The sequence below is a fragment of the Silurus meridionalis genome, chromosome 21 (genome assembly GCF_014805685.1).
Source record: "Silurus meridionalis isolate SWU-2019-XX chromosome 21, ASM1480568v1, whole genome shotgun sequence".
In the NCBI taxonomy this organism is placed as follows: domain Eukaryota; kingdom Metazoa; phylum Chordata; class Actinopteri; order Siluriformes; family Siluridae; genus Silurus; species Silurus meridionalis.
The window spans coordinates 2,439,368-2,455,064 of NC_060904.1; the positions used below are offsets into that span (position 1 = coordinate 2,439,368).

The window sequence follows — 15,697 nt, forward strand, 5'->3', positions numbered from 1 at the left end:
AGTAATTACATTTGCGTCAATACTGTCCACCATATATATAGATCACATATATACATGACTTCTATGTGAAGAAGTAATTGGCTCTATAACTACATCGCTGTCTAATTTTTAGCCACTCAGCTTTTCTCCCCTTAATGAAGGAAATCAGCACTTAAAAACTGCATCCCCCCTTTAAATTAGATGCTGAATGCATTTCATTGGCTCTTTACTTTTATTCGATATCCAATCTACAGAAACGTGAGCACATTGCCCGAGTGCACTGGTATAAACCTGTGACGTGAGCTACACCCCGTCGAACGCCGGCGTTCATCTGTTCCTTTCTTTCCTCAGAAATTATACAGACGAGAGCTTCATCCTCCTTTCAAACCTGCTTCTGGGAGACCTGACGACACGTTTTACTTCGACCAAGAATTCACAGCGAAAACCCCCAAAGGTACGGCACCAGCGCAGCCGTTTAACCTCATGCATCGTTGGTTTCGCCAAATCCCACAAGAGTAATGAGTTTCTCTGGAAATATGTAACACGGCTCCGCAGAAATGAATAACAAAAGATAACAAAACAGCCGAGAGGAGGATGTTTACTGCATTACTCATAAATCTGTGTGTGTGTGTGTGTGTGTGTGTGTGTGTGTGTGTGTGTGTGTGTGTGTGTGTGTGTGTGTGTGTGTGTGTGTGTGTGTAGATTCACCAGGTGTGCCCCCTAGTGCCAATGCTCATCAGCTCTTCAGAGGTTTCAGCTTTGTGGCCATCAGCTCAGAAGAGGAAACGCAGCCATTGCAGAGTAACGTGAGCTCTATAGTGCAGGTAAACACACACACACACACACACACACACCTTTCCTCCAAGAGAATGGACAGTTGTGGAATTATGAGGTGGTATTAAATAGTCACGAGACAATGGTGTAACTGGTGCTATTCTGATCACGTGCGTTTCCACGTCTGCGGACAGCAAGTTTAGAACAAAGAGCAAACGTGAAATTCTGCGCGAAACTGAGCAAATCTGCTACCGAGACGTTTTGCATACGTTCAACGTACGAGTCGCTTCATGAGCGTAAGACCATCACTGGAAAAATACCACTTTCTGACCTCAGACTTTTAATCCACTTATACATCACACAAATTATTACATTTAAAATATACAATAAAAGTTTAACAAACAAACAAACATCACTGGAAGACGACGAGAAAACAGGAAAACCTGAAAATATCAAAACCATTAGGCAACTCGTGCATGATGATCGTCAGAGAACATTTCACACGATCTCACTTCAAAGCTCGCCGTTTTGACACCATTGCGGAAATCCAGCACCAATTGCAGAAGATCTTTGACACGCTTCAAAAGGAAGACTTCCAGGACACGTACATTCATCATGACCAAGCCAAGCAGCAAAAGATCAAGTGTCCAGCTTTTTGGTTTAAAAGCAAATTTGTTTGCACAAGTAGAAAAAAAGGAGAAGGAAGTGGCCAAGAATGCGCTCGGAGAAACCTCAGAAGGAAATGTTCTCTTTAGAGGATCTTCTTGTGAAATCTATAATCGGATTATTATTTTGGGGGCCAATACTTTTAAAAGTAAAATTTCGAAAGAAAAGGAAATTCAACATTTAAAGATAACAAAATATGGACAAAAGTTTGTGGACACCTGACCACAAGATGCATGTGCTCCTTTTTTTTTCTTCTCTTCATCTCTTCTGAGATGTTCCACTAGATTTTGTGGAGATTCATTCAGAGTTTGTAAAGTCAGGTGCTGCTGTAGGTGAGAAGATGAAGGAGGCCTGAGGTGCAGTCAGTGTTCACACTCATCCCAAATGTTGATGAGTCTCACACTCTGTTAGTGTTTTTTTTTTTGTGTCTTTTTTTTTTTTCGCAGCAGCTTCACAGGAACACGTCTCAGTTCGCCGACTTGTACGATGTGAAGGAGGACATCGGCGTCGGCTCGTACTCCATCTGCAAACGCTGCATTCAGAAAAGCACCAGCATGGAGTACGCTGTCAAGGTGACCGCTTCGTTTCTGCCTGTAACTTAATATTCCTGGGCGTAATCACGCAAATTAACGTTCTAACCTTGTGCACTTTTTTTCATTTATAATCAGATCATCAATAAAGCCAAAAGGGATCCAAACGAGGAGGTGGAAATCCTCTTGCGCTATGGCCAGCATCCAAACATCATCACACTGAAGGATGTGAGTGTGTGTGTGTGTGTGTGTGTGTGTGTGTGTGTGTGTGTGTGTGTGTGTGTGTGTGTGTGTGTAGAATGACCACTTATTGTAACATGATCCTGTTAATGTCTTAAGAGAATATTTACGTCCAAATCGATTCCCTCTTTTCTATGGGCGTGAAGCCAAGTTTCTCTTCAGTTCAGCTAGGATGCGTTCCGTTTCCACGCTTTAATCAGCTGCAGATGTTCTCATTCCGAGCGAAATATAAGCAAACTGTCCCACATACACACGGTGTTACAGGGTTGCAAAGGGGCGGACCATTTCCGGTAAATTTTCCGAAACTTTACAGAAACTTTCCGTGGGGAATTTTTGGACATATTCCAAGTTGTGGAAAAGTACCAGACTTTTTACAGGAATTCATTAGAAATTTGTGGAAATGTATATAAACTATATCATATACAAACATTTAGTTTGGTCATAAGCTGTTGTGCATGCAAACTAATACAGATATTTCTGATTCCATTGTAAGTAGGAAAATTACAGATTATTTCTTAATATATATTTTACACTATTACTGTTTTGTTGTTTTATTTATTTCTTCTTTGGACTCAAATGTAGAAGTTTAAAACGTAAATGTCTGTAATATATATGTAATTTTTGTGAATATTTTCAACCACATTGAAGTTCCCTGTTAGGGGCTGAACACCTGCAATTCTGTAAATTTACAGTTAATTCCCTTTAATTCCCGTGGAAAGTTTCCATCGCTGCAGTTTAATCACTGCTCATGGTGAGGAAGTTGCTCTCTGTGTTGCGCAGGTGTATGACGACGGCCGCTCGGTTTTCCTGGTGACTGAGCTGCTTAAAGGAGGAGAGCTGCTGGATAAAATCCTCCGCCAGAAGTTCTTCTCTGAGAGGGAGGCCAGTGCAGTGCTCTACACCATCACCAAGACTGTGGAGTACCTTCATACACAAGGGGTATTTATAATCATACCCCAGCATTCCATAACTTACCCCAGCATTCCATATCCTACCCCATCATTCCATATCCTACACCATCATTCCATATCTTACCCCAGCATTCCATATCCTACCCCAGCATTCCATATCCTACCTCATCATTCCATATCTTACCCCAGCATTCCATATCCTACCTCATCATTCCATATCCTACCTCATCATTCCATATCCTACCCCTGAATTTAATATCCTACCCCAGCATTTCATCTCTTATCCCCATCTTTCATCCCTATAATGTAATCATTTCCCAGCATTTTATATCATACTCCAGCATTCCAGATAATATCCCAGCATTCCTATCAGAATAAATAAATGATCAGAATTAGTGGACTTTATTGATCCCACAAGGAAATTGTTAAATTCATAAGATTCATCCTGGTCATTTTATGCCATGCAAAGTGTTGAAGTGCATACTGACACAGGAGAACCTCAATCATTTATCGCTTCATGTGTACTTCCCGTACCTTCTTCTCAGGTGGTCCACAGAGACCTCAAACCGAGTAATATTCTTTACGTGGACGAATCCGGAAACCCCGAGTCCATCCGGATCTGCGACTTTGGCTTTGCCAAGCAGCTGAGGGCGGAGAACGGCCTCCTGATGACGCCATGCTACACGGCTAACTTTGTAGCACCGGAGGTACAAATCTCAAATCTTCTTTCACTCTTTTCACTCTTTCACGTATAAACGAGTTGCGGTCATGTAATGCAGGTTAAAGCAGAAGTGCATGATTGTGTCCTGTAGGTGCTGAAGAAGCAGGGTTACGACGCTGCGTGTGATATCTGGAGTCTGGGAGTTCTTCTCTACACAATGCTTACAGGGTAAATGTGAACGAGCGAACGGTGGTGCGAATGTGCATTCCTTTTCTTTCCTTTTTTTTCTTTTTTTTTTTCTTCAAATAAGAAAGATTTTGAAAATGAATTTGCAATCTTACATATTTCCTCTCTTTTACATGTACAAATAATACAATCAAAATTAGAAAAAAAAACAGAAAACAGCAAAAAAAACCACCACACGACATCCCTTACAACACCTGTTTACACCAGGGGTCTTGAACGTTTTTCAGGTCAAGGATACAAAATGTGTCAAACATTAGCAGTGATATTAATTGAAACCCATCATATTACACTATTTATATTATATTAAGATAATTAGAATGTTGGTGTTGTTATACATGCATCATTGTCATCGTTTTCATATATGTTCAAATTTTTCAAAAAGATTTTATCACAATTTATTAAGTTATACGCAGATCTTTTATTTTATTTTAATTATAAAAGATTTGCAGTTTAATACTCCTAATATCAGGTGGACTATTATATATTTACAGGAACATCAGCTTTTAGTTTATAGAACTTTATTGTAATACTTACAATATTTGCATTTTATCTTTGATGTTTTTACCAACGTTGATTTTTTTTTTTTTATAAACATAAAAATTATTTGAACATCAATTCATTTAATTTCAACATTAAATAGCGGACCCCCTGCAGTACCGCCGCGGGCCCTCTAGGGGTCGCAGAACCTCAGGTTGAAGAAATATGGTTTACCATAAATTGATGAACAAAAATATTAAAACATTATATTAACAAATTATGCATTAGTCTGTAGTCCGAGTTTCCATCGAGGTAACAGAGAAAAGGTTTTGTCAAACTGTTCGCCCTTCAAACAGAACCTAATTTGTTCCAAATGTAAAGTAGAAACCATCTCCTTTTTCTTCCAGAATAAGTGAAATAAATTCTTGGCTGTCGTTAAACTGTAAACTGCAAGCCGTTTGTGTTGTGCTCCTGATAATGAATGCATGCGTAATGAAAAGTGTCGGATTCGGCTGCAATCACACCTGAATGAAGCACGGATCGAGACACTTCTCAAGAATTGAGGTCGATTTATTATCCACTGAATGTGTATGAGCATGAATTCCTTATTAACACGAGTCTGGGCCGTTTTACAGCTTCACTCCGTTCGCTAACGGACCTGAGGACACTCCTGAGGAGATTCTGGCTAGGATCGGCAGCGGGAAGTTCTCACTCACCGGCGGATACTGGAACTCCGTCTCCCCCGAGGCCAAGGTGGGTCGTCTGGTTATTTTTTTTACGCTGTATCCAGGGGACATGTGGGTTCGGACCTGAGACTCCGGCAAGGACCACCAGTTTTAAAACTGAATTCAAAAAGCTTAAAAAAATCATTAAGATTTTCGAGCCAGTCTGATCGTGCTCCTGTTTCCCGTAGGATCTGGTATCTAAAATGCTCCACGTCGACCCTCATCAGAGATTGACGGCAGCTCAGGTGTTGAGGCATCCGTGGATCGTTCACAAAGACCAGCTACCGAAATACCAGCTCAACCGACAGGACGCTCCTCATCTGGTCAAGGTACGGGGCACGTACTCGAATAATCTGTGTCGGATTGCACTGTGTTACTGTTACAGTATTAAATAATAAATATAGATGGAACTATTTTACTTTATAATCCAAAATCAACGGAACTGCAGCGTGAGATGGGATATAATATTAATAACTATAATTATAACTGAGTATGCAGTATATTGTTTTATTTCTTTCATACCACAGCCAGCGACTCTAATTGAACTTTTTAACATTATTAAAAGTGTTGTGTTTGTCATCAAACAACCAACCAATCAGAATCCAGCAGTATATTATAGAGACTGATAAGACACATGATGGATTTTGTTAGCTGCATCACATGATCAGTGATGTCACAGCGATATCTGCTCTGTCCAGGGTGCCATGGCGGCGACGTACTCCGCTCTGAGCAGGAACGTTCCACCCGTTCTGGAACCGGTCGGCTGCTCGTTTCTCGCTCAGCGGCGAGGGGTAAAGAAAGTGACCTCTACTGCTCTCTGAGGCTCCGCCCACCACACCACCCAACCAACCACAGACCTCGCGGCATGGCGTTAGCACCCCCCCAACCCCCGACACCTAGCCTTGAAGCCCAGCTGATACGCCCGCCTGCCCCTCGATTACAAGAAAGCCCAGACTCTGATGCCCCCTGGTGGACCATTTATAACTTCCTCATCTCTGTTCGAAGTGGATCGGAAAAATCGATACAAATCCGGAACGTTCTGTGGACTATTTTTTTTTTTTTTCCAGGAAACCAGAGACTCGTGCATATGAACTTGTAATATACTGTAATATTAGTTTTATAAAACTGATAGAGAACAATCTTATTGTATTGAAGAGACTGGGCTGTTGTACTAAGAAATGGTATCAGATATCGATAAATATAAGCTATTTCTCAGAAAAACAATCCAAATCATACGTGTTCTGGATATAATCGGTTTTCAAACCTGATTTTCTTTTTTTTTTTTTTTTTTATATATATAGGAACAAAATACGTACACCATCATTCGTTTACTTTCCATGTGAAAATCAACATGTACAAGTATTTCTACTCTTTAACATCAAGCATTAAGACTCTGATTGGATGAACATCAGGAGCCAACAAAAATATATAAATATATATTTATAGGTAATATATTGATTATGATTATTAGCAGATTAGCGTTAAATTAGTTGTTTGAGTGTTTTTTTTTTTTTTGTCTGAAGTTTATTCAAGGGAACAATTAAAGGCACATCATTCAAATTACAGGTTATAGTTTAAGGATTTAAATACAAATGTCAAAACAAAGATTATGCAAATGTTATGCAAATTAGGCCAATGGTGAAGCACTATAATATAACCCTGGGATCTTTTGTTTAAAATAAATAAATATATACACTTTCTGACCAATCAGAATCCAGGATTCGGCTGTAGATTAGTTGTGAAACTGTAACCTGTAATAGAATTACGCACTGAAATTACAGGCTTATAGTTTTAGGATTTAAAAAAAAAGAATCCTGTCTGTAAATATCACAAAAATTCAAATTATGGAAAAAACGATGTGGATTTTATGCACAATTTTATGCAAATTAGACAAAAGGTGACGCACGTGAGATTGCTTCCAGAGGTCATATTCAACTCGTACTCTCTTATTTAGAGAATAATTCATCTAGTTAAGGTTTTGCTAGACTTTTTTTTAATGTTTGAAGCAGATCAGGAGACGTTTGTGTGCATCGTGATTTCCATTCTGATTCCACGCCCTTTTATGTGACACCAAAAATCTGTCTTTCTCAGGTTTGTATTTAAAACCGCAGCCTGTAATAACAAACAATGTATGGCCAAAAGTATTGAGACACCTGCCTTTTCCAGCCAGATGTGGTCCTTCCGCAAGCTGTTAAAAAAAGCTGGAGGCACGCAATCATATAGCAGGTCTACTTTACATGGGTTGGAGTGAAAGATCTACTATAGAGCCCCAACCCTATTAAACACCTCTGGGATGAATGTGATCGCTGACTGCACCCCAGGCCTCCTCACCTACATAAGATATACCTTTATTCATCCCACAGTGGGGAAATTTCTTCTACATCTGCACCTGACTTTACTAACACCCATGTGTCTGAATGAATCTTTACAAAATATAGTGGAACATCTTCTCAGAGGAGTGAAGCTTAATATAAATGGGGACCAAATGTGGAATGGGATCTTCAAAAAGCTCATAGCAATCTAATGCTCAGGTGTCCAGAAATTATTGTCCGTATAGTGCACCACTTTTTAAATATCTTGAGCTCCACTTCAGTCTTAAACCTGTCAGTGGACTTTCTTTGCTTTAAACTTGATCATGTTCTGGAGATGTGGTCAGAGCCGTGCGAGAGCAAACTCAAACTTCTGCTGAATGTGAGATGATCAGACTCTTCTTCAGCTTCACAGACTGCATTAAAGAAACACACACTCACACACACACACACACACACAACGTCACATGACTCGTAATACGCCGGAAACTCAGGTTTTATGAAAGGCTTTGCATAAGAACATTCGCATGTGCCCATGTTTTTTTTTTTTTTTTCTTTTCTTTTTCAAAGTGAGTTTGTGAGAAGAATTTGGTCGAGGAGGATTTTCAAGATATATTTTTATAAATGAAATAAATAGATGCTTTAAACAACTATAGTTGGTGAGAAGCTAGCAGCTCTACTCTCTCGCTCTCTCTGTGTGTGTGCGTGCGTGCGTGTGTGTGAGATTATGAGGAGAAACAAACAATGAGATTTTTCAAAATCAACCCATATATGGAATAGGAATTCCCCAGTCACTATAACAGTGCTCGAGCTGTAATGAATGGTCATTGTTTGAGTCTGTTTCCTCACAAGGTTTTTCCTTGAGAGTTTTTCTTTGCCTCTGCCACCACTGGCTCACGTATTAGGGGATAAACCTATAGGCAAAAATCTTAGACGCCATTTCTGATGCTGAAATTGATATTTGTAACGTTATTCCTGTGAAGCTGCTTTGAGACAATGTGCATTGTTAAAAGCGCTATGAATATACATAATCAGGCAAAACATTGACATTATAACATTATGAGCGGTGAAGTGAATAGCACATGATCTCTTCATCATGGTAACTGTTAGTGGGTGGATTTATTTGTTAGGCAGCGAGTGAACATTTCATCCTCAAACTTGACCTGTTAGAAGCACCAAAAATAGGCGAGTTTGACAAATTCTCTTTATCGAAAGTGCTCCAAGGAAGGAACAGTGGTGAACCGACGACTGGTCGTGGGCGCATGTGGAGCGCAGGCTGGTCCGAGTGGTCCGATCCAACAGACGACCTTTTTTTTTGTTGTTTTTAAGAATACTTTTTTTGATCCAATGGATATTTCTTCGCATATTCCAGTGATTTTAGGGAGCAGGGGTCAGAGCGCAGGGTCAGACATATTACAATGCCCCTGGAGCACAGAGGGTTAAGGGCCTTGCTCAGGGGCCACAAGAGTGGCAGTTTGGAGATACCAGAGTTAGAAACCCCCCGACCTTCAGATCAGTAAACCAGAGTTTTAACCACTGAGCTACCACTCCCCCAAACAATTAATACATATGCATAAATCATAACCTATACTGATATAATGAAATAAAATTCCATAATAAGAATATTCATGCAGTTGTCCAGTCAGCCATTAATGCTGCAGCAGCCGAGTGTGTAAAATCAGGTATCTACAGGATCTATCAAGAGCTTCAGGTGATGTTTAGCATCATCATGGTGAATCAGAGGAAAAATCTCCCTGGTGTGGTTGTTGGTGTGTGTTTTAAAAACTGATGATCTCCTGGATTTTCCCTCACACACACTCACACACACACAAACCCATACACAGAGTGGTATAGAAAAAAAAACACATCTCGAAATGTCTAGATTGATAGCTGAAAAGTATCACCAGCAGAACAAAACATCCAAACCGTCCAGATGAAAACTAAAGAAAAAGACCAGGCGACTCATTTTCCCTGTCCGATGATTGCATGGATGATCAGGGTGCAGATGTTCCTATTAAAGTGGCCAGTAAGCACACAGCACTACTGTCTAGGCTGGAAGGTCACTTTGCTTGGAGTGTGTGATTTGTTTCAGTATAGGAACCTGTCAACATTATTACACTCAATCCTACTGTTAGGCCAGCGATGGGGAATTCATTTTTACAAGGGGCCACATGAGAAACCTGAATTGTGTCAGAGGGTCACACCAACGATAACTTAAACTTAATTCTGCTCAACTTTCTTCCATTTTAAAATGCACTAAATGATATATTTTGAATAACTGGTACTGATAATTGGAAGAATAAAACTATTCTGTGAATATTTATATTAGGCAATGTGAAATTGTGGTGTATAGGTTATTATTAATCTCCACAAACAATGAAAAACAACTTAAGTTTATAGAAATACAGCAATACAACAAACAATAACTTGTAATGTTTTCCACCTTATTTGACCTCTTCAGTGAGAATAATCCAGTCTGTTCTGGGCTTGAACAAGGGCAGTGAAATCTGGCTGAATGTCTGAGGTGGCTATGTGAAGGACAGCTGAGAGGTGGTCATCAGTGATAGAGGATCTGTGTTTGGATTTGTTGAACTTCATCACTGAGAATGTCTGTTTACATACATGGGTAGATCCAAAGAGGACTAGAATCCTCTGAGCATGCCTCCTCAGGTGTGGAAGGTTCTCCTCTGTGAGGGAGGAGTAAAAGTCCAGAAGTGTGTCAGATTGCAGGTCAGTGAGTTCCATCTGAACATCACTTGGTGCATTATCCACACTGCAGTTGAAGGGAGAAGAAACCATGTGCTTTTTACTCTCAAGAGTTTTGAAATCGCCTCGAAAACTCTGCATGCAGTGCTTGTAACATGGTCGAGTACGTGTGGAGGTGATCGGCTGATGTTTTGGCTTCCTTTAGTGTTTGGATTATAACACGTGTATGACCTGATCATGGCCTAACAGTTAATCTGAAGTGACTCAGAACAACAAAAAATTATAAACAGTTAAGATTTTAATGTTATATGTTTTGTTGATGTAAAGTTCAGGAATTTAAAAAAAGCATAAGCAAATTTCTATACATTTATATTCAAATAAACATATATATGTTGTATTGACAGTTCGTTCATGAACGATTCGTTCGTTTTAAATGTGACTCAGAAAAACGAGTCATCTCGAAGAGAGAAAGAACCGAGTCACTAAAATGATTCGATCGTCCCATCACTATTACGTCACAGAAACTGTGTTCAATAAAGCTTGTTCGGTTTGAAGGGCCTGCACATGCGCATGACGCCTTAACTCGAGCAGGTCTCTTTCTCCTCGAGTTGCTGTCCCTCGCCGCCTGTGTGGAGAGAAAAAAAAAATATTTTTATACATTTAAAACGTTTTTCCTTTTTGGAACTGATCGGATATCTAAAACATGCCGAAAAATAAAGGTAAAAAGTTTGTATTTGTTAAAGTTTACGGCTTAATGTCTTAAAAACAAAACATACGTATTTGAGGCACGAGCTTGGATTAGCAAACAGGCTAATCTCACCGCGTTAGCATCTCTGGCGTTTATTTAATTGTGGTTATTTCTCAATAAAAATGTTTAATACAACCATTAAAAAGTAAGAAAATCAGGATTTTATTAGCTAAAAGTCAGATATTGTGTTTTATTTTATATTTTAAAGGCCGTCAGTGTGCGGGTTTTGTGTTCATATGGAACCGGAGGCGCTCGCGCCCTCAGACGGCCGGTGCAGTGGATAGAAAACACGAATTATAATAATTAGTGATTATAAAAAAAAAATAAAAAAACCCTATGCTTTATATTTTTATTAGATTTTGACCTGCTGATTAACTGTATTGTGTTGACACCGTCCCATCATCTCTCACGTGTTTCTCTATAATGCAGAACATGTAACTAAAAGTCCCTGATTCCTACAGTTCAGTTTTACATGTACAGATGTTTCAACACAATATATAACATCTGGCTCCAGAAACCCGATTAATGTTTCATTACAAGCCAGACGTGTTAATCCTGAGGAAGAATTCATGATGATGATGATGATGATGAAGAACTGAGAGGAACTCAAAATGGAACCTGGCTTCCAAACTTCTGATGTTCCCTGATACAATTATTAATGATAAACTTTTAAGAATTCGTAACTCTGTTATTATTTACATCAAGTGATATCTTGGTTTAATTGATCTGCTCCCTGTGGAAGCCTTTAGCTTATTTGTGAACATCCTGCAGGTTTAGATCTCTACCAACCGAGCCAGGGATGACCTGGAAGAGGAAGTGGCAGGAGGAAATGGTAGCTCAGGGGTTAAGATCTTTTGACTTCTGATAGTAAATTTAAATCTCAGGTCTACCAAGCTGCCCCTGTTAGACCCCCTGAGCAACTCCTCAACTGCTCAATTGTTAAATTGAGATCGTTGTAAGTCGCTCTGGATAAGTGCGTCTCAAACAATGCCATGAGAAAGATGAACTGGACTCAAAACCGGTTTGAACTGGTGCCTGGTTATAAATGATTCTAGGATAGATAAATAGATAGATTGATTTATCTCTTTATTCAACGAAGGAGACTAGAAAGGACCACCTGAGAGTTGAAGTTTAGACCAGTAACATCACGACTGTAGTCCACACACACACACACACACACACACACACACACACACACACACACACACACTCTTTCTGTGTTACTGCTGAAAAAGTCATTCTCAGCCTGGCACAGAGGGAAAATGTTTTAGTATAAAACAGTTCTATATAGTCTTCCGTTATTTATTATTTATTTGGTTGGAGTGTGTGTGTTTTTCTTGTATCTGATGTTCTTTCTCATCACGTGCGCAGGTAAGGGAGGTAAGAACAGGAGACGTGGTAAGAATGAGAACGAGTCGGAGAAGAGGGAGCTGGTGTTTAAAGAGGATGGACAAGGTAACGCATGTTCACCAGGTTCCACCCTGAAACATTGAGAGTGAGATTATAGGCATTATACACAAATACACGCACACACACACAGTCCTGGATTTAGTGCAGCTAATTGGCCTATTTTTGATCATGTGATGGTCCTGTGACCCATTCACCTCACACACTTCCCAAAAGAGTTGAGGATAAGGGATGTTTAAAAAGTATGTACAAATCTTATATTTAGGTGTTCACACACTTTAGTTCTGACAGTAATAAATCAGGATGAAGTGAACAAGCAAAACACTGATGTAACCATGGTTACGAAAAAAGACTAAAGCCCCGCCGTATCAAAAGCGTTTATGTGCAGTTGGAGCAGACTTTATTTTGATGATTGCGTCATGTTTTACACCACGTTCTCTTCCAGAGTATGCCCAGGTGATAAAAATGCTGGGAAACGGCAGGTTGGAGGCCATGTGTTTTGACGGCGTCAAGCGGCTTTGTCACATCCGAGGAAAGCTCCGGAAAAAGGTACTGTTCTTTCTCTCTCTTTATCTCGCAGACTGCTGGTGCTGACTCGTGGGTTTTTTTTTTTTTTGGGCGGGGGGTTTCGTTCAACGTGCCATTAAGAGGGTAGAGTCCAGCTTTCCATAGGGCCCCCAGGCAACTCACCGCATTATCAAATCAGATTTTATTTCACACACGTCTACAGTACGACATGAAGTGAAATGCTTTCTGACTGTCCCACATGTAAATAGGAACGCAGTTGAGCATTAAGGGCCTTGCACAGGGCCCCAACAGTGGTATCTTGTTGTTTTTCCAGGTTTTAACCTGAGCCCTTTTTTTGATGAGTTGTGTCCAGCAGCAGAAGTGGGAATGTTTTTAGAGGCTGTTCTTATTCTCAGTGGTTAGATTACTGAAGTGGGGGCGTCATTTATTCCTAAAAAGAGAATACGAAAATAGCGCTTGGAAGCCGATTTCTAGGAAAACAGAAAAGCAACAGCCACTTTGCTGGATATGAACTTGTTCACTGTTCAGTCAGGTGTTTCACAAGCAGGTTTTATGTCACTCTGATCTCGTCGTCATGCTGTCGTTACTCACCTCCCTTTTTCTCTAAACAGGTTTGGATCAACACATCAGACATTATTCTCATTGGCCTGAGGGATTATCAGGTGAGTTTCTGCTCAGGTGGAACTGCCCAGCACCCCTTTATACTGATTCCATTTGTAGACTAAATGCTCTGCTCCAGATGTTTTTCCTCAATCTTTTCCTCGCCCCAGGCTTCCTCATTGGGGATAAATACACACGGTTCAATTATTAAAATGTTTTGTTCTATAATTCTTGCATCCTGTAAAGCCATTATGAAAAGTGCTATAGAAATATACTTACATTGAATTCAATCTTCTCCAGACACTGGAGTCTATAAATGAGTGGTTTCTGAGTGATTATGTAAAAATAATAGAAAGTATAAATCTTTCTGAAAGTGTCACAGGTCCTAGAATGATTTTCTTTTTAAGAGCCAACAGTTCAAATCCAAAGAGTTTCAGTTCTCTGGTCAGATGTACAATAAAACATAAACACACAGGGTCACTGATTCAGCAATTTTTTTTTATTTTTATGTTATTTTAGGACACAAAAGCAGACGTAATTCTGAAGTACAACGCTGACGAGGCTCGGAGCTTGAAGGCGTATGGAGAGCTTCCAGAGCACGGTATCTGTCTTCCTGGAATTCACTTCTCTCTCACAGACTTGCTGATTAAAAGCTTCACAACTGACAAGTTTCTTCTTTTTTCCCCCTCGTCCGGTTTATTTATTTTATTTTTATTTTTTTAGCCAAAATCAACGAGACGGACACGTTCGGACCCGGAGACGACGACGAAATCCAGTTCGACGATATTGGAGATGACGACGAGGACATTGATGATGTAAGTCGTTTTTTATTAGGAATGTTATGTTCAGGAGGTTCCTGAGATCTGCTTAATTTACTTTTTCTCCAGTGTCAACCATGGAGTTATTCTTCCACAAAGACCTGGTGTGGGTGAAGGTTTTCATTCCAAGCCCAAGTTCACACCAAATTCTACCAGTTTAAATCTAATTATCATTATCAGGTTTGCCCATTGATTGGTTGGGATGAAAACCTGCACCCACACCGGCCCTGTGTGGAAAAGATTGGACTCATCAGACAATCCACGAGTTGTAGTTTAAGTCTCAAATAAAGCTCATTGTTGTCTCCTCTGTATAATTTGTCAAAAAATAGACAAAAGTATTGGGACACCCAACCTTTCCTGCCATATGTGGTTCTTCTCCAAACTTCACCACAAAGCTGGTGGCACACAATTGGATGCAGTTTAATAAAACATTGCGTTCACTTGAACTTGGAAACCCAAACCTGTCAGGGCTCCTGTGCACAAAGCGAGCTCCATGAAGATCTGCTTCACATGGTTTAGACAGAAAGATCTGAAGTGGCCTGCTATAGAGCTCTGACCTCCACCCTATTAAAGATCTCTGGGATAACAGTGAATGCTGACTGCACCCCAGGCCTCCTCACCTCACCTACATCAGTACCTGCCTTTACTAACACTTGTGGATAAATGAGCACAAATCTCCACAAAATCTAGTGTAACATCTTCCCAGAAGAATTACAAGGACAAATTGGGACTAAATGTGGAATGACCGGGTGTCCACAAACTTTTGGCAATGTACTGTATATAATACCTCTGTGTTCTGCTATTGCGTTTTGCTAATTTGAATTTGTCCTGATGTGTCCTATAGATCTAACACGGAGCTGCTGCTGAGGAGGAAGTGGATTTGTGTCCGCCAGCGGAGACGGGATGCCCGAGTCTGACCCTCTATTTCTCTTTCTCTCTCTCTCTCTCTCTCTCGGACCCCCAAGGCTCAGATTTCGGGATCCTGTTACTAATTGACTGCATCACTATTTACAATACATTGTTAGTTTTTAATGTATTTATATTAATTTCACAACACTGTGGAATTTAGTTGAAGAATCTCTGGATTCGCAATAAAAACAAACAATTTTATGGGTTTTTTTATTTTTTTTTTTTTTTTTTTTGTCTTTGCAGTCTGTAATTCTTATAGCGTCCAAATGATCAAGAGAAATGAAAACACAATCCCGGAACACACGTGAACACGTTGCCTCTTTTGTGGATGTTTTTGAATCGAGTAATCTGATTTATTTTTTATTTTATATATATATGAGAGTTAAATAAAAAGAAATGAGAAGTACCCGTGCTTTTTGTTTCCCCGGCTGATTGAGTTCACTCTCCAGGTCTTTAACTCGGT

General features: G+C 39.9%; 2 protein-coding genes across 8 annotated transcripts in view; both read left to right on the forward strand.

Moving 5' to 3' along the window:
• rps6ka3b (ribosomal protein S6 kinase, polypeptide 3b) overlaps positions 1 to 6,433 on the forward strand; it is a 38,006-nt gene extending 31,573 nt beyond the window's left edge. For 6 of the 7 annotated variants that reach the window (XM_046877300.1, XM_046877303.1, XM_046877301.1 and 3 more), the window contains 10 exons: positions 331 to 433; positions 682 to 803; positions 1,866 to 1,991; positions 2,088 to 2,177; positions 2,970 to 3,128; positions 3,646 to 3,807; positions 3,913 to 3,989; positions 5,120 to 5,237; positions 5,398 to 5,538; positions 5,908 to 6,433. In XM_046877300.1, coding sequence (XP_046733256.1) covers positions 331 to 433; positions 682 to 803; positions 1,866 to 1,991; positions 2,088 to 2,177; positions 2,970 to 3,128; positions 3,646 to 3,807; positions 3,913 to 3,989; positions 5,120 to 5,237; positions 5,398 to 5,538; positions 5,908 to 6,030 — 1,221 coding nt within the window. In that variant the 3' untranslated portion in view covers positions 6,031 to 6,433. The remainder of the gene's footprint in view (positions 1 to 330; positions 434 to 681; positions 804 to 1,865; positions 1,992 to 2,087; positions 2,178 to 2,969; positions 3,129 to 3,645; positions 3,808 to 3,912; positions 3,990 to 5,119; positions 5,238 to 5,397; positions 5,539 to 5,907) is intronic. The other variant, XM_046877302.1, reaches the window with a different exon arrangement.
• A 4,338-nt stretch (positions 6,434 to 10,771) lies between these two features.
• eif1axb (eukaryotic translation initiation factor 1A X-linked b) lies at positions 10,772 to 15,640 on the forward strand. The gene is made up of 7 exons (XM_046877307.1): positions 10,772 to 10,943; positions 12,344 to 12,427; positions 12,825 to 12,928; positions 13,519 to 13,569; positions 14,027 to 14,108; positions 14,231 to 14,322; positions 15,170 to 15,640. The coding sequence occupies exons 1-7, from the start codon at positions 10,928 to 10,930 to the stop codon at positions 15,173 to 15,175; spliced, it is 435 nt and encodes a 144-aa protein (XP_046733263.1). The 5' UTR covers positions 10,772 to 10,927; the 3' UTR covers positions 15,176 to 15,640.
• The last annotated feature ends 57 nt before the right edge of the window (positions 15,641 to 15,697 follow it).